Source organism: Zosterops lateralis (assembly GCF_965231275.1).
Source record: "Zosterops lateralis genome assembly, chromosome: 8".
Classification (NCBI taxonomy): Eukaryota; Metazoa; Chordata; class Aves; order Passeriformes; family Zosteropidae; genus Zosterops; species Zosterops lateralis.
In genome coordinates this window covers 1,994,694-2,012,735 of record NC_139768.1, presented here as the reverse complement: position 1 = coordinate 2,012,735, position 18,042 = coordinate 1,994,694, and the positions used below count along the sequence as shown (strand labels likewise).

The 18,042-nt window shown below is 45.4% G+C and overlaps 2 protein-coding genes across 5 annotated transcripts; both read right to left on the bottom strand.

Moving 5' to 3' along the window:
- Window positions 1-206: 206 nt before the first annotated feature.
- Window positions 207-3,691, bottom strand: LOC310912016 (uncharacterized protein). The gene is made up of 3 exons (XM_083866149.1): window positions 3,447-3,691; window positions 543-626; window positions 207-387 (listed from the first exon to the last, which is right to left on the bottom strand). Exons 1-3 carry the CDS (start codon window positions 3,667-3,669, stop codon window positions 290-292), a joined length of 405 nt encoding a protein of 134 aa, XP_083722275.1. The 5' UTR covers window positions 3,670-3,691; the 3' UTR covers window positions 207-289.
- A 5,786-nt stretch (window positions 3,692-9,477) lies between these two features.
- ADIRF (adipogenesis regulatory factor) lies at window positions 9,478-17,557 on the bottom strand. Of its 4 annotated transcripts, XM_083867020.1 has the most exons (6): window positions 17,499-17,557; window positions 17,233-17,379; window positions 16,049-16,178; window positions 12,455-12,694; window positions 10,842-10,904; window positions 9,478-9,982 (listed from the first exon to the last, which is right to left on the bottom strand). In XM_083867020.1, exons 4-6 carry the CDS (start codon window positions 12,513-12,515, stop codon window positions 9,876-9,878), a joined length of 231 nt encoding a protein of 76 aa, XP_083723146.1. In that variant the 5' UTR covers window positions 12,516-12,694; window positions 16,049-16,178; window positions 17,233-17,379; window positions 17,499-17,557; the 3' UTR covers window positions 9,478-9,875. The 4 variants fall into 4 exon arrangements, with proteins under 4 accessions (XP_083723146.1, XP_083723148.1, XP_083723147.1 ...); XM_083867022.1 differs by lacking the exon at window positions 17,499-17,557 and having other exon boundaries at window positions 17,272-17,283; XM_083867021.1 differs by lacking the exons at window positions 17,233-17,379; window positions 17,499-17,557 and adding an exon at window positions 16,656-16,733.
- Window positions 17,558-18,042: the final 485 nt, after the last annotated feature.

Below are 18,042 nucleotides of genomic sequence, written 5' to 3'. Positions count from 1 at the left end.
GAAACCAGCTCTCAAGTGCTTGACTCTATATACTGCCCACTTTAAGCCAGCCCTTACCACTCCAAAAAACAAAACAAAAAACATCTTTGCATTAGTAGCATGGCACAGCTCTAGCTGCCTGCTCTGTGCAGTAATCCAGTCTTTCTAGACCAGTGATTGTAAATGCATTTTTATACATGTAAACAAAGGAATACATGCAAGCCAGGCAGTGTTAAGTATTGTCTTTATTTAAGAGTATATGTAGTAGAAACTTGTTTACAAATATTTTAGTGGTGATACAATTTGATCTTCATTGTCCAAAGCTTTTGCCCCATGAACTTGCTTGGTTTGCTACATTTTTTACAGCTTTTTCGCCAGTTTCAGCAACTTTGTAGACTTCATCAAGTGCTTTGAAAAGAGAAAAAACAAAGGTAACTGTAGCATCAATTGCAATAGCTCCCCCTTTCCCACCAGGCGTGGGACAAGGAGCAAAGCAGGGTTGGGGGCCCTGTTTGGGATTTTACTGTCCTGACATTTTGAAATGGACATGAACATTACCATACCTTTCTGACCAGCACTCTTAGCCTGTTCTGCAGCACTCTTGGCCTGTTCTGCAGCTTGCTGCACAGTCTGGTTCACCGTGTCAACTGCAGGTAGGAGAAAAAAATGTCAATTAAGCCATCTTTACCCTTACCCTAATTTCAACAGTCACATTTTCAAAGGATTCCCTAAATGTTTCAGGTCTAGAAGATGAGTAATTATTCCATAAGGATGAGTGGGCATTCTGATCTAGTGGTAGAGGTGCTATTAGGACTCTGGTTGCAGTTCTCCACAGTATCCAAATATCTTGGTATAGATGAAGATTATGGATGTTAGTGTGGGGCACCTAGACTGTCAAGAAACAAACTCTAGTAGAGAACTGGATGGAATAAAATATTCCTTTTACTTAGCCTGGCTAAGTTCTGCTGAGAGCAGTTTGATTGGTAAAGATTATTATTTTTCCAACTGCATAAACTGGTGCTCACTCTCTGAACCAGCATGCTGTACGAGCAGCATGTCAAAAATGTAGTGATTAGTCTAATACTGTCTCTTGTACCTAAAGAAAGTGTATTCTGTAAGAGACCAGAGTAGTTTTAAAGGCATGGAAAAGTTCAATAGAAGAGACATACTGATAAATGAAGAGCAAGAGAAAGTATTGTCTTAAAGGCCTGCAGCCTAGAAAATAGTGGTAAATATTCAGATAATCAGCTTCCAACAGCTGTGATCAGGGAAGTGTTGCTTCCAAGAGTCAGAAGTTTGGGGAAAATGGCTTTGCATTGGACCTGTATTTATTTTATTACCCCTGGCTCCAAGTACTACCTTTTAAAAAACACCTTAGATGTGTTCTGCACTACAGATACTGAAGGGGTGGCTGGCTGAGCAAGACATTCCTCATGGAAGTGGCAGCAGGAAGAAATCCTGAGGTGAGGAAAGATATTTAAGTAGACTGGGAGTGTCTAAAAGTTCAAAGGTCTCCAGGCTTGCACTGAATATCTCTTCAACAGTGTTCTTTTAAATGTCTTGTAAAAACCAGTGGCCTCTTTCACCTTGAGCTTGTAGGATGTTTTCTACTGCTTAAAAGACACACTAATTATCATTACATGCCATCTTCTGCTGCAGTTTCCTAATGTGAAGGATGTTCACTGCTCGTAAGGTGCAGCCAAGGAAAATGCTTCCCAAAGCAGCCTCGGGTCACAGCCAAGTTCATGACTCCTTTCAGGACCCATGGGATAGGTGCTAATTTTAGATACTTGCAAAGCCCAGTTGTGCCACTCTGTACTTGGCAGTGGCTCATGGGACTGTGCCTTTGGGGCACACGCAGGCACGACAGAAGTAGTCCAGAAACAAGGTAATTAATAGTTGCAAAACCACCAGTCAAGTTAGGCAGTCCTTTTTTACTTGAAATCTGGCATTAATCCCCCTTTCTTTTCATTTAAATGGGGGTTTTGAGGGTACCTCTAGCATCCTTCCAGTCAGTGCAGTGGTGTGATGAGTTCAGCAGCATGTGTTGTGTATTTACTGCCTGACATCAAGGTGTGTGCAGATTGTACAGAAGTGGCCAAAGTCAGGCCAGTACCTGGAACTCCCCTCTGCTGTTCCAGAATCCAACTCCAGCTGGTAGAGCCATGCTGCAGTGCAGGACTTGCTGGGAAGATGGAGACAGCATTCATGCAAAGGGCTCCAGACTGATGATATCCACAGAGCTGGTTCAGCTTCGAGTGCTTGGGACAGATGGGGAAGGACTGCAGCTACTATTTATAAACTTTGCTCTTGGAGTTTGTTGACTCCTAAACACTTAGTTCCATCAGCTGATTGAGATTAGCACTCAGCTCCTCTGAAGATGACAAATGTCCCTTCTAAAACATCCATATTGTCTTCCAGCATAGGAAACAGTAGATGTTTCCCCAATGTTAAAGAAGTTAGGAACATCAAAAAGCTGCCACAAAATGTGCATTTCTAGGACTACTCTATGGCAAAATCAGAAAAAAAATCTTGACTTGAAAAGTTGACGGTTCCCTTCCAATTGCCCAGATCCTGGTGTTTTTTCTTTCATGCTTCAGCATAAAAATGGCTGAATTAAGAATAAATCCAAATTCTTTGAAAAGAAGGTGGTTTGTGGGATTGTTCATCCTTTCATCTTCCTAGCAAAATGAACCAAGTCATGGTAAATAAGTAGCAGGATTCCCACTTGCTTCATTGGGCACACAGCCCACAAGTAGTATTTCTACAGCATTTGAAGTCACAGGCAAAATAACTGGTTTCAAGAGTTTACCTAAATGTCACGTAATGAAATATGAAATATGAAAAGTTTCCAGTGCTCACATACAAAGCACAAACACTTCAGGAATCTCAGCAGGGCAGGTCTCCATGTTAAAGCTCCACTAACAATGGTTATTTAACTTCAGGGCCAGTTCAGCAAAACTTTCTGCAGGAGAGAACTTGGTTCCTGCCTTGAGCCCCTGCAGCTGCACTTGTGCTCTCTGAGATATGAGTGACTGTGGTGTTGGCAGGGCTGGAGCACTGACATCAGGGCACTTAACTGCACCTCTCTGGGCAGCAAGGGGATCAGAGCCCTCAGAGCTGATACACTGCCCTCTACAAACTCTGTTTGTCATATTAGGAAGCAAAGCCCTGGATGTGCAGCCTCGCCTCCGCTCTCAGCCCTCCTGTCATCAGTGCATCATCCAGGCACCCACACACCACGAGCCACAACAGGAAAAGTTGTTGGATTAGTAGTTAATATCAGACCTTCATTTACTATAGTGTTAGAGGGCTTGGAGATTGCAGGATGTGCTGACCCCACCCTTAGGGGCAGCGTCTATAGAGTTCATACCCCCAGGGGCAGATTTGCTCCCAGGGGGCAGGAGCAGGACAAATACTTTAACACCCAAGGCACAGGAGGAGGGAAAGCAGCACTCTGTATTTACCTGCCACCTGTGCAGCATTTCCAGCCTGTTGTGCAGCTTCCTCAGCGAGCTTCTTCCCAATCCCGAACATGGCTGTGCTCAGTCCTCCCTCTCGGGATGCGATGGGTGAGTCCCTAAGTTCGGTTCTGTTACACTGTTTGGCAAAGTGCAGCTTTTTATAGACAAAGCAGGACTCCTCCCAGTAGTTAGAGGGCAAATACAAACTGCAACAGGGAAAAGTCATGAGCCCTCGTTGGGTGATTAATATACCAGGCATAAAAGGGTGAAGAGACATTAATGTTTGTTATGATTTCCTCCCCGGAGAGAGGGCGTGGATTTGTTGGAAGAAGTTTTCCATAGCCCAGGAATGAAAGCTTTGTTTTTCCATATCGGGGAGTTGGTAAACACTGTGCATGCCACAGCTGTCCCGACCAAAGGCTCCAGTGCCACAGGGGGATACACGGGCTGGCACAGCCTGTCGTGAACCGGGCAGAAAAGCATCACATTGCAAAACACTCCGCTGCAGGATTGCCTAAATCAACTCTGTCATTTCAAAACCTTACATAGAAAAGTATCCAGTTTCAGATGATTCTTGCCCACATTCTTTTGATCCGCAGCGGGACTTAAAATTCATGGTTATAAAAATAAATGGGAGGCACTAATCTTGCTTGCTAAAGCATCTGACGAAATCTTTACTGCATTAGAGAAGGCTCATAATTTCGTGGTGTGTCATAATATTTTAATCACTTATTTCCAAGGGCTGGCTCAGGACAGTAGGTTTGTGTCCTTCCCCGCTGTCTCCACAGCAAAAAACTGGTACTTTGCAGGACCCAGCACAGCCCCCAGAGTCTCAGGCCTCAGCAAAAGCTGGTGGGAGGTTCAGGCAGGCTCACTCCAGCTGCCAAAAAGCTGAGCTGGGCAGCCTTGTCCCCCCAGCTGTAGCCAAGGGGATGTGCAGGATGCAAAGCCTATGGCCTCACAGCACCCGGGCTCCTCTCACAGGACACTTTTACATTGTCCAGCCACACAGGAGCTGACCTCACCCCAAAATCCTAAGCTTATTTTTTTTTTCCAGGGTCACCAGCTTTCCAGCAGAACTACTGTTGAGCCCTTTCACACAGGACAGAGGGTTTTGCTCTGTTGATCAAATAATTATTGCTTAAAACAGGGTGAAAATGCATAGTCTACCTCAGAACAAGGGTTTATTTATCAAACTATTCTTTATCCTACAGCTGCTGCCACAGCAGGCTCTAGGAATGTGTCTCTTGATGCCAGGCATGGCACTTCATGAACAACAGTTCCTCTGCAATGTCCCTTTCCAGCACTACAGTAAAAGCTCTGTTTTCTTCCCACCCCTGCAGTTTTTTTTACAGGCCACAAAGTCCTACTTTATATCAATTAAATAGGATATTGAGTTTCTAAGAGTAAAGAGGGGGGCTTCCTTTCCTCATTTTATCTTCTGACAGCAGGGAAAGGATTATTCACCATATCTAAAAGCAAATTCTACCAGAATATGCTCACAAAAAGGCAGAAGGAAAGTAACAATATTGGTTTTACGCTGACATCAAGTCAAGGGTTGTTGACAAAGTTCAAAACAGACCTGCAACGCAAGAAAAAAAGAAAACAAACCCAGAAATATTTCAGATAACTCAGAGCAGCATCTGACCAATAGAAATTCTTTGCACAGCAGCCAAGCAGTAAAGCGTACACACTGTTCCCTGTGACATCCTCAGCTACCCACAGCCAGCCTTGTTCACAGGAAATTGCAGTTTCCTAGTCCTGTTCTGCTGCTGCTCCTGTTACTGACACCAGAGATGTGTGAAAACAGCAAGATTCAGTCAGCATCAGGTTTGTGTATTTATGTTATCACTGGAAATACCCCTCCTCATCCTATCCTGATTCCAAAGTGAAGAATGGACTGTAAATACACTCCAGCACTGCAAATACAGATTTTTTTGAAGGCCAAATTAGGTCATGAGCAACTTCCATGAGTGTGGACTGGTGCAGCACCAGCACTGGCCTTCCAGTGAACATCAGTGCAGAAATAAAATTACAGAATCAGCCCTAATTACATTACATGACACACTGCAGGTACACGTTGAATTGTAACCTGGGAGAGGAGAGAGTACACACCATCACAGCACTCCCTACACACAGCTAAAGGCGGCATTTGTGAAAATACACAGCATTAAAATACACCCCGTTTTTCAAAGACAAAAAGGACTCATTTGCTGTCACAAAGCCATGGAGAGCCATGAGGAGGTGCAGTTCCCTGCAGGCACCAGGCCTTTGATCACCTATGCATTTAGACTGACACTTTTTGCCACTACAGTAACACGAAATCTCAGTAACTGCATCCCCCGGCTCCTGTGAGGAGCCCCTGCACCGCCGCCGCCACTTGTGCTCTCTGGGCCACACTCACCGTCCCCGGCACAGGGACGGGCCCGGGAGCTCCGCCCGGCCCTGAGGGGGCCTGGAGGGAGGGGGGCTGGTCTGCCGGGCCTCGGGGCTCCTTCTGGGGGCGGCCGGGGCCGGCAAACGCCTCAAGGCCGGCAAAAGCCTCAGCCGGCAACGCCACGGGCTCGGCAAACGCCACGGGGCCCGGCAAACGCCTCAGCCGGCAACGCCACCGGGCTGGCAAATACCTCTGCCCGACAAACCCCACTGGGGCTGGGCAAACGCCACAGGGCCCGGCAACACCACCGAGCCCCAGCAAACGCCACTGGGGAAAACGCCACCGGGCCCCGGCAAACGCCACTGGGGAAAACGCCACCGGGCCCCGGCAAACGCCTCAGCCGGCAACGCCACCGGGGCCGGGCAAACGCCCTTGGAGGTGCCGAGGCACAAACACAAACGCTGCCTGAGCTCAACCAGCAGCCAGCACGGGCAGACACACCGAGCTGGAGAGCAGAGACAGTGCAAGGCCCTCATGGCCCAGGCTCGATCCCACCGCCCACACCGACACTGACCCAGCACACACCGTCACCTCCACGTCCGGGCCTGTCTGCCCTCCATGTCTGTGACCAGGAGATCCCCCAGGAATCCTCCACAGCCCCTTTAAACCTCCACAGCTACACCCAGCACAGCTGGGCAGGCCCAGGTGCAGCAGGTTTTGGGGAAAGGACCTTATTTGCCAAACGTTGTGAGGTTTTGAGTGAAGGGCCCATCTGCGTGATTGGTGGGAAATAAAGTTCAAATGTGAAAGAAATATGGCAGGAAACCCCACTGCTGCCATGGGCCCTGGGGGCAGACAGTGCTGACAGCCCCTGAAGGGAGCTGGACAACATTGTTCACAACCAGAGACTCCAAGGAGTGGCTGGGATATCCTCTCCAACACTGCTAATCCAGTGGCTGGGATATCCTCTCCAACATCACTAATCCAGCAATCGTGGTAACCTGGGAGGTGCTGCCAAGAGGGGTCCAGTTTGCCAAGTGTCCTATTGCTGCCCATTGCTGCTCCTCCCTGGGGAGGAGAGAGGCTGAGTGGGGACGCCTGACATTGTCTGGGGCCTGATGAAATGGGATAACCCAGGCAGAGTGAGCAGCCTGCACAGCAGCTCCAAATCCAAGACATCCCTGTAGTACATGGGCAACAGCATCCAATGCACCAACAGTTTATTCATCTCCAGGTTTCTTGATCTTACTTTGCCACAGGATAGGGAACTACAGCTGCAAAGACAGGTTTCAGAGAGCTTGGATTCTTGATAACTTTTAGACCATTAATCAGAGTATTCACCCAAGAGGAGGATAAAAATCTGGTAAAATCTGTTCCCTCCCCCATCACCCTGGCCTGTTGAGCTGTGAAAAGGAGATGGGGAGGGCTGTTTGCCCCTCAGCCACCCTGGGAAGGTCTCTGGGGCACTGGAGTGGGACATGGAGCAGAGGTGCTGGGCTGGGCAGCCCAGCCAGGCTGGAACACGAATTCCCTTTGCTCAGCATTTCATAGCTCAGGCAGCTGCAGGCACACCCAGCACCAAACAGAAGGTTGAGAACTCCAGTGTTAGATAACTTCACGTGCCTGGGGCTGATGGCACAGGAGCTGCTGGGAGCTCTAGGGATGTCTGCTTTACTGTTACAGAACATCCAGTTGGGATGGGAAGATGCAGTCCTGGGCTGGGTCATGGGTCCCTGTGTAATGCACGGGTGAGAGAGAGTCCCAAATACTTCCAGACCAAAGAGCACTGTGACTAAGGCACCTTACTTGTGGAGCAAAGTGCTTAAGTCTAGACCTGGAAACACGTGCCAGCAAGTGACTCAGACTCACGGGTGCCCATGGCACAGTGTGTACCCTCAGGACAAAGGAGATGTGAAATACTCTGATCAGGCTTCTGAAGCAACAATGGCATCCCTGCACTGGGCACCAGGACGTGGCTGGATGGATAAAGTGATTTCTCCTCTCTCAGCTCAGTGGGTGACCTCCAGTAGTCCCTCCAGTCAGGCTGTCCAGTCCTTACCCTGCCAGTGCTGCTGCCAACATGGGCCCAGAGCAGTGGGAACTGACAACAGGGTGGTTACACTGAAGACAACTGGAATAAAGAGGTATAAAACTGCACACCATGAGTCAGGGCTGCATTCCCCATGAACAAAGCAGTAGGAATAGCATCTATCATGAAAGTTACTGGTGAAAATATCTGCAAGCGTACAATTTTTTTTTTGTAATATTTAAGTGATTTGCAGGCAAAAAAAAAAAGGTGTGATGGAGAGTGGTGTGTGGGTCACAATCACACACAAACACAGCACTGGTGTCTGAAATGCTGAGCCTGAAGAGCTCAGTCTCCAAAGATTTCACCACCAGGGAGGTAACCATTAAAAATACTAAATAATGAAGTACTATTGGGGGTTGCCCAGTTACTGAGAGTGCAATAATCTAATGCTTTTTCTGTGAGCTTGTACTTGGGTAAATATTTAGGCTTTTAAAGCCTTAAATGACAGGAGCCATTGCATAGGGACACTGTACAAAGCCCTGGACTATGTTTAGTCACAGATGGTCTATTACTTATAAGGTCCTGTAAGGACTTTTCTGTTCATGCAGTCCTTGTACAGATTGCAGACAAGGGTGGTCTTTGGGTTCAGTGATGAGCCAGTCTCTCCTTGGACCAAATTCACAAAAATTGGCTTCCAAAAAGCCCTGGACAACCAACCACAGCTCTTGGTCAAGAGGCGCAAGACTCTAATACCTCCAACAGGCCTGGACTGCCCTATTTTATTGCAGCCAGACGGTTTTGGTCATGCTTTGGTTTTATTTTGTAACACACAAATTAGATTCTTACTGAAACAGGCTGGTAAGGCTTCAAAGCAAGAGACAGAAAAAAAAAAAAAAAAGGAAAAAAAAAAAAGAGAAAGGAAATATTGCCTAGCAATGAGAAGCACCCAGAGGCCGAGGTAAGAGCACTTACTGTGAATAAGTGGGTATTAGTGCCTTCTGTTGACAGAGGCAGCACTCAGAGGGCATCCCGTCTGGCTGCACAGCCTCCGATTGCCCAGCAAGCAGCAATCTCAAATAAATATTTCCATCTCCTAGGCAAGGAGATTGCCCCTTCGCCTGTGTGGCAACAGCTCGGTCCCTGCACAGGCCGGGGCCGCCTCGGAGCCCCGCAGGAACTGCGCACAAACCGCACCCGGGCAAGGCTGCAGAGAGCGGGGCACAAACGAGCACTGAGATAGAGACTCCGGGATTTGTCCCCAGGAGGTTTGACAGCAGATGTGTTCTGGATAACGGAAACAAGACATTGAGATGGGCACCAGACGTGTAGGAGAAGGAGAAGGGGGTGGACAGCACAGCTCCGTTGGCTCACAGACACCTCAGGGCTCCTCAGCAGTGCGGGGCTGTTGGTTTTGGTTTCCAGCTGTCTCAATACTCCTTTCCCTTACAGTGACCTCACAGCGCTTCGACTCAGAGGGCAAAAGAGATTAGCGAGACACTCTGCGATCCTTCACTGAAAGCCCCAGCGAAATAATGAGATTAAATAACAAGATGACCCGAGTAGTGGGAATCTTACAGTACCTTTATTTATCTTAATCTATAAATACAGAGGATGGGAACAAACAAACAACTGACAAGAAATATAAACCCCAGCTTAATTTTTTGATTATTGGAACAAGACTCAGTTTCATCACATGTCTGTCCTGGTGTCCTAATTATGAACACTTTGACTGGCTTTGTAAATACACTCAGCAAATGTGGCAATAATCACTGAGCTGTTGTAAGAGCAGAGCAACAGCATTGCTGAAACCTTTTAAGCCATGTTGATGATTGCGAGCAAACGTGTTAAAAGATGTATTTTTTTTTCTATGTAAAGGATGAGGGAGATCTTCCACCTTAAAATTTTGTATTTGAAGAGAACAAAATTATCCACATATCAAACAGCTTTCATTTTTCTACACAAAGAAGTAGGTAATAGCAGACCAAAGAGAGATTTATACAAGCAGGACTGTCGACTTGAATTAGCATCATTTTTTAAATCCACATTTTTTCCCAAAGCCAGACATTGCTTCTGCAGCCTGTCCGGCCACTTTTTCTACTCCATCTTGTGCTGTCTTGGAAGCCTTGTCAAAAGCTGCAAAAGAGGGAAAAAGGAGAAAGTTGGAAAAATGCAACATGGTTTAAATATGATAGAAGAGAGGTGTGAAAATTATTAGACTACAAAAAAGCAGTGATATATCTCAAAAAAAGATTTTGGACATTTTGCTACCTCCCCATCTAACATCAACAGGTGCCCAAACCTGCCCCTCTTGTCACAATCCTGGAGCTGTGGAAAGTGTCAGCCCTAAGGGGATACTGCCAGTGCATTTTGGCTTTCATGAAATATTTTAGACCCCAAAATTGCTAATTCACCCCTCATAGTTAGAATATCATTAAACTATTAAAAAGAAAAAAAAATCAGTCTAGTTTTTAGTTTAACTTGTTCCCCATCCCCTGCTGCAAGATGCCAACAGTTTGTAGACAGCACCTTTTCACCTGCAGGGTCAGTAATGTTGGACCCCACTGCTGCCCCAGCAGGTGCTGGGATCCAGTGTAGGGCTGGACCTGGACAAACCCCTGCCCTCAGGGCTGGGCTGGGGGGAGCAAGATGTAACATGGGGTTACTTAATCCTCTAGGAAGAAGAGCTGTCCCCATGAGTTTTCTAAATAGGAAGGCAATGTCTGAATACTGTGTGTGAGACTTGGTGGTCAGGGAGCATCAGCTCTGCCAGTACTTGTGCAGAGCTACTAATCCTGAAATTCTTTTGTGAGATTTATAAAGATTGTTATGAAAACATTAAAGTCGTTATAAAATGTTAAAGGTTATATAAAGTGGTCAGTGAAACCAAGGACTTTCAGGCTGGGAACACCTGCAGGACAGAGGAGAATGAGCACTGGCCGCCTCTGGCTTGTGTTGAGCTGCTCCGTCTTGATTTGAACGTCATTGCTCCTACCTTTCTGGCTTGCATCTGTAATCTGGTTGACTGCATCCTGAGTGGCCTGTCCCAGTGTGTTTGCTGTAATTAAGGTAGAACAAAATCAAAATCCTTTCCAGCTGCTGGCGTTTCTGGTTACAGGAGTTCAGTACATCAGTCAGCTCTCTGCAGTGACAGGCTGTGCCCCTGGCTGTGCCTCTGGTATAGAGCAGTGAGGCTGTGCCCTTCACAGGGCACCCTGGGCACTCTGTGCTGCCACAGCAGCTTTCTCCCAGATTAGCACCCACCTGGCACCTTCGGTCAGCTGAGCAAATCAATGGCAGATAAGCAGGAGATAAGAAAAGATTAGCAGTGAGTTGGAATGATGACATTTAGCTGCAAGCTGCTTATTTAACACTACACTTGCTTTTATTGATTTTTCTACCTTATTGTGTTTGGGGTAGGTTGAGCATTTAATGTGCATTTTCCCTATGGGCCATTTGGGAGTGGGGCCTGTTCTAAAATGGAAGCAAGTGCATTAAACAGGGCTGGACAAGAGCAGGGAGATTTTTACAAACAAGATATCAATAGAAGAAGAGAGCAAAAACTAGAAGCATAACAGATCAACTCCAGAATAGGAAACATTAAAAGAGGGAGATGCCTTGTGATTGTAAGATAGCTGACAGTTTATGAAACAGCAAAGTGGCCCCTCAGTGCCAGGAATATATTCAGAATACAGCAAAGACTATTTAGTTTTTCAGAAAGGGGTTCTGTCATGTTTGTGGAGCTACTACACATTTGTCCCCAGATGTATGGAATCTTTCTGTAACTTATATAATATAATCAATGATGTTACTCATATATTTCAGCTATACAAGGAAGAGTTTGCAGGATCAGAATCCAGAACCATGTCTGACCAAATCAAATGCTACTGGTGAAGAGCTGCAGGCAAACATGGTAGGGAATATACTATGAAAAGCTACTATAAGCTATAGACAATTTGCAGTTTTTCATTTGAAGGAAAAGCTTTTCTACTTTGCATTGCAAAGTTGGTTTTCAATGCCCAGTGCTAATGGCTCGGCCTTTCAACATGGGCATTGCTATGACAGAAATGTGCATTACAGGGTTTTTAAACCCTGCAATGTGGTGATTACTGCTGAAGGACACAACAGAAACATGTCCTATACATTACAAACAATCCATTGCAATCAATGGAGTTATATTAACAGAAGGCACTGACAGGCCAAGTGGCAAATGTTAATCAAAGTTTAATTCCAACTTACTAAAAGGAGAGCTGATTAAAAACCACTGCAGAACATAAGAAAAGACCACCCTGAGCAATTCAAATGCTAAATACAGAAGGTTGTTATCACCAAAAAAAGGCTTCACTGCTCTAAAAATATTAAGTTTAACATTTGGGAGAGTGATAAAAGTTGGACAATGCTCAGGAACCACAGAGGGAGAAGTGGGTGAGTGGGTTGAGACAGCTTTGAGAGCCTTGGCTGACCTGTGGTCTTCCCCAGGTGGCCAAAATTTGCGAAGTGAAGAAAAAAGAGGAAGCTGTGTCCTGCTAGCACCGATGCAGCTACAGGTTGTGGTATTTAGCAACTAAGCCCCCCTCCACATATACAACAATATTTAATCATTCTTACCAGCATCTTTTGCTGCACCTTCAGCTTGTTCCTTCAGTCCCTGGAAGCTTTTACCTGACATTGTGGCTTCTGACACCTGTTACAAGTCCTCTCCTTTGATAAAATTGAGCACCTGGTGATGTATAGCACACTGTGATAGTGTTCTGACTTGTTCTGGTTTTATACATCTGCCAGGAGACCTGCTGATTCTTTTGGGGGTGACTGGTACAATGGGTGGAGTTCAAATGTGAAGCATGAGAGCTGAAAATAGAGAAAAGCTGTTTATTTACCCTCCCTGATGAGAGGGTGTGCCCACATTGAGATTTTTGCTCCATCGCACTGTCTTTCTTTGTTAATTTGTGCAGTTTGTTTTGTTTTTTTTAAACCAAAACTGCAAAAAAACCTGTTCCACCATCACAGGCAGAGGAAAGCTACTCAACTGAACTTTACAGAGGGCTGGAAAACTACTGAAGTGCAGTGTGTGGGCATGGCCAGCTTTCCTCCCCTCTGGGCTGACCTCCTTCCTTCAGTCCCTGAGCAGACCCTCATTAATGGAAACCAGCGCAAACTTGTTTCTGTTCTTGGAAGTTTTAATCACAACCCCTTTTCTCGTCAGGTGGGTTAGTTGGTGAGAGTTGTGATTTATGTGTATTTTTATAAGAAACTGCTAATCTGGTCATCTTTCCAGTTGCTTACTCAAGGTGGATTGCAGATCTCATCATCACAGGCCTTGCCTGGGTAAGGCAGGTAACCATTGCCAGCTCTAGCAGCTCTCGGGGGAAGGGGAAAAAAAAAAAAGCCAAATTAGCAAACCCACATTTTCCTACTGTGGCTTTGTGGTAAGATTCTTTTAGTTCAGAAATTGTGTTTAAACTCACTTCCTTTCCTAGTATCACCACATTAATAAAAGTTTCTGGCTTTAACCTCTGTCATTTCCCAGGTTTCCATTAGCCTTTGGAGTTTATATTTCCTGCCATCAATCCCCAGTAAAAAGGTACTTTGTACAAGTAAACTTTTGGCAGACTCAGGAGCCAAATGCCTCTCCAGTTTTGTGGAGTTTGGGTCCTCATTGCCATTTTCTGATTTTCTGGGGTACAAAGTGTCTCTGTTTGGATGGCCACACTCATACCCATATTTTTTCTTCCTGAGTGAAGATTTCTGTTGGTAAACAGGCACCAGAACAAGATGCCACAGATGAAGTAGGGTGGGCACTGACAGTTCTCACAAGTTTAGGACTTCATTAGTACCCAAGTGAGGAAGAGTCACAGAAAACAAAGTTCCAAGCATTCCTCTGCCGCTCCTATTCTGCCTGTCATTTCTGAGAGCTCTTGTCAACTTTTGCACCACTCCTTTGTTATTTCAAACAGCAATCCTCTTTCCCCCTCAATGGATCAATTAGACTATTAATTATATATTCACATCAGGTATTTTTTTTTCAATTCCTTGCTGATTTCCTTCCTGGAATGATTTTCTTACTCAAATTTGCAAAAACACAAGATAAAAAGACACCCCCAGTATTGTGGGGCTCTGGCACTTTTTGAACCAAATCAGTAGCAGAGACCTACTTATTTTTCTTGTCCAAACCTGAGAGCACAGCCACAGCAAAGCCACACCACACACGTGGATTTCAGCTGCTCTCAGCCAATTAGTCAGGTAGATTAACTTCTGTGTGCAGTGCCAGGAAAGAAGAAGCTCTCTGGAATCCACCAGGCAACTTGTCACAGCTCAAGAGAAGATGTGCCCAGGCTTCAGCAGCAAATAGCTTCCAGATGCCCTCCCAGCTTGTTTTTAGTGCAAGGGCCCTTCAGGTGCTGACTGGGATAGTCTGCCTGAAAGGGACACCAAGAGTTTGGGAGAGCATTTACATCAAACATTAAAGATGCACCACATTAGAGCAATATTTTAGACTCCTAATCAGTTCAGGTAAATATTAGTCTCTAATTCTGCTCTAATACCCACCTAGATTTCCCCAGCTCCAACTAGTATTCTTCCAAGCAGTAATATCTGTTCAGTATTTTGGATTCAATATGAGTGTCTGATCCGAGCCACTGCTTGCTTTACCTCCTGCTCAGAGCATTAGGGAGCATGAATTCCTGATTAAACCTACACTGACAGCATGGCAGCATGACTCCTTATCTAATGTAATCTTATCCTTAGCATTAATATCATTATCCTGATTCCAAACAAACAAACAAACAAAAAAAAAGTGAGCAAATTACTCTTGCCCAAATTGGCATGGCAGGATCATTATAATGCAGCCCAGAGCAGAGGGAAAAGGGACATTTGCACAGTATTCATTCCATATGATGGGACTAATAATCTGTGCATCAGGTACAGGCTGAGGTACAAAACCACAACAGAAAATTAATGGAATATATTGCATAATATTTATCCACTCTCTGAGTTAATATTACTTTTTAGAAGGCAATAATAAGCCTTTTGAAGTGATGTTAGATATTAATTAGAGTGCTTAAAAATAAGGATTTGAAAGGGTAGAAAGTTAGTTTGGACTTTTGCTCCATTCAGCTCTCAGTATCTGCTGAGGCTGCAGGTACAAACCCTGGTTAATGCCAGCTGGGGCAGGTAGCACAGTGCAGGCAGAGCCACACACCAAGGTGCCCCTGGAATTTCAGGCTATTCCAAAAATTACTCCACCTGCTAATGCCAGGGTGCATCACTGACGTTGGCCAGGGCCAGAAGTTCAGAAGTGTCACCACACCCAGCAGCACTGCCTGCTCACCTCTGACACCCTTCTCTGTGTCTGAGTCCTCAGGCTTTTTCTCCAAATTCTGTATCTTCACAGTCTGCTGCTTGTGATGAACAGATGTTTGTCTTTGGGGAAAAGAAACCCAAAACTGATTCCTTAAGTGCTAGGAGTCCTCCAGAACCCATGGAAATAGCTGGCAGCCCAAACAGCTGAGTTTAATCTAAAGCACCACAGGGAAATTAGAAATTGTTCTGGTTTCCTTTCCTTTCACACACCTTCTGTGGCATCTCCTTCTGTGGCATCTTTGATCACCCTCTCATATATCAGTGACATGAACCCTTCTGCTCTTTTCAGAAGTAATTAATCAGAGCTAGAGCTTATGTTTTACACATGAAAATGGGCAAATTAGGTTAATTAAGAAGTATTGAAATTTATTTGGGTTTTCTTAAATTTTAATTTTACCAGGGTTGGGATTTATAGATAGGTGTGGTGTCCATCAGCAAGGTGAATGCAAGGTGATGTGTCAGGGCTTAAAGTTCTACATAGATCACTCCAGAAGTTTATAAAGTGTGCAGTGTTCAGCATTCACGGCTGCTAAAGGAGACTGATAGTAGTGTGGAAGGGATGTGATGTTTAAGCCATGAAACAGAACTGTTTTAAGAAATGCAATGGTTTGCTCATAGGTAATCATTGTAATTCATGTGTTAGTCATTTAGGAGATGAAACTAAAAGTTGTTGTAATTAAGCTAAATTAGCTGCTCAGTTCAAATATTGATACAGTTCTGGGAGAAAAGTAGGTTTAACTGATTCTTCCTATACACAGGTGGTAACGTCCTCCAAGAATCATCAGTCAGCTCTGCATCAAAGCATGAGATCAACATAAGGTCAGTGCAAATAGAGTTCTTTACCTTCTACTTTCTCAGTGTTGAGGTAACATCCAGGTGAAGTGTCATGTTTCTACTGTTGTCTGGAGCACCTGAAACCATCCTTAGACACTGGGACTCCTGTGGAGTCTCACGATAACCTGCAGATTCAGGACTAGAAAAGAAAAAAAGAATTGCCTGGTCTTTAACTTAGAAAGGCTAGGAAGATGAGAAAGGCTTAAAATCTGGCATGGGACTGGGGAAATAAATAATTGGTCCTGTCTCAGGAGTGACTGGCTCAGAAAGCTGAGGATGTGAGCTAGGATATAAAGACCGCAGGAGAACTGAGTATATTTTCTAGGCACACTGAGAGGAAGGAGTGCTGTGGCTCTGCCCTTCTGGCACACAGCTGTGTTATTAACAGTATGGAGTATCTTCTTGTGATTTGGTAGGATTTCAGTGCATTTAGGAAACAGTTAAGCTGAGTTTCAATGTGTCAAAGAGATGAGAATGTGATTTTATAGAGAACAGTAGTAAAAAACAGCCCTTTGGTTTTTAATTGGGTGCTCTGTGAATTCAGTTTTAGGACATGCATTATGCAGAGACAAAAATAGGACTTTCAAATGAAGCGGGATTTTAAGTGTATTATTACCTGATTTGCATTTAAATTACTGGAATGCTGTTTGGGATATTCTGTAAAGAGCCACTGCTTCCTCTCCTTCATCCCAGGCAAACATCTTTGAAAAACCAGGCCCCTCATGCCCTTGAGCCTTTGGCTAGGACATAACTGGGGGGAGCTTGCAAAGGCTATGAGCTCTATCAGAACAAACCACTCAATAAACCTGAACTGTAGTTTTACGTAGCAAGGAAGTTTTGCTGTCACAAGTGGAAAAAAGCGGTTTTCAGCACTTTGTTGGTCACTTTCATGGCGAGGTTGATGCAACCCTTGGCAGCAGCTGTTCCTGGCTCATTGGATCCCCTCAGAGGTCAGAGTGCAAGTGCCCAGAGTCGTCACTGGGGACAGACAGTGACCACACTGTACCTGGCACTGGGTCCTGTCTTCCCACAGTGGGATTAAATTAACAGCTTGTGCGACAGGGGCATCACATGGACAAAGTTCACTTAAATGATTCACAGGGTGAGATGAGTGAAAGAAGTTCTTTATTGCCCAGACTGTGAGCTGTCAGCAGAAAATTATTTTGCTGGTGTTTGCTTCCCTCAGCATTTACCTGGGGCAGGGGGTGCCAGCACTTCTGTAGTGAAAGTACCTTCTCCTTTGGGATGTTTCTGACACGTCTCCTCCATCATTTCACTTTTCACTTTCCTTCCAGCACTTCATTACACTTGTCTGAATACACATTGAAAACACAGACTTCCTTTCAACGAACCAAACAGATGTAAAACAAAGTTAAGTTGAATAATTAACAGACAGTATTTTGTCTCTTTAATGAAAGACCCTTCTACTTCAAAAGAAGCAAGTCTTCACCTTTCTTACCTCTGACAAATGTGGCTCAGACCTCTGGCTTCTGCTCCCCCCAGCTGGGTGACAGCCAGTCTGAGGAAGGGACAGGGAGGGAATAGAGACTCACTGAGCCATTGCATGGGCACAGCACTGCCCTGTTCCCACTCACTGGCATAGGGTACTCATGTGCAAGGAAACTGCATGTCCTGGTGTCTGTCTCCAAGACTTGTCACTGCCTGTGCAAGATGCACAAACACTCTCTGGGCTCTGACTGCCCTGGGACTAGACCAGACCTGTGCAGTGACTGAACCAGCCTGGGCTCAGAGCTCTCCCAATGAGAGGCAGGCAAGTGCAGAGGCAGATCTTTAGGAAACATTTGGACACTTTTTGTGCCCCAATGTTGCGCAGTAGCCAAGCAGTGTTTTCAGTCCCACAGTTCCAGATACAGGTGTGTAAATACTGGTAAAACACTTTCCCTCCCACAGGGAAGGAAACACAGAGAGCTGCATGCTGCCCTCCCAAGCAGCCACGTAGCTCAGTGTGGCAGAGATGTGGCCTGGCATTCTTAGCTCAGTAA

Bases quoted from the DNA above. Each gene is read 5' to 3' on its own strand.
- LOC310912016 (XM_083866149.1), bottom strand. From the start codon at position 3,669: ATGACTTTTCCCTGTTGCAGTTTGTATTTGCCCTCTAACTACTGGGAG. The intron at 627-3,446 runs GTAAATACAGAG...TCCTACCTGCAG, and splicing joins AAATGCTGCACAGGTGGCAG to TTGACACGGTGAACCAGACT. The intron at 388-542 runs GTATGGTAATGT...CTCTTTTCAAAG, and splicing joins TAAGAGTGCTGGTCAGAAAG to CACTTGATGAAGTCTACAAA.
- ADIRF (XM_083867020.1), bottom strand. From the start codon at position 12,515: ATGTCAGGTAAAAGCTTCCAGGGACTGAAGGAACAAGCTGAAGGTGCA. The intron at 10,905-12,454 runs GTAAGAATGATT...CCTTAATTACAG, and splicing joins AGGTGCAGCAAAAGATGCTG to CAAACACACTGGGACAGGCC. The intron at 9,983-10,841 runs GTAGGAGCAATG...CCTCTTTTGCAG, and splicing joins TACAGATGCAAGCCAGAAAG to CTTTTGACAAGGCTTCCAAG.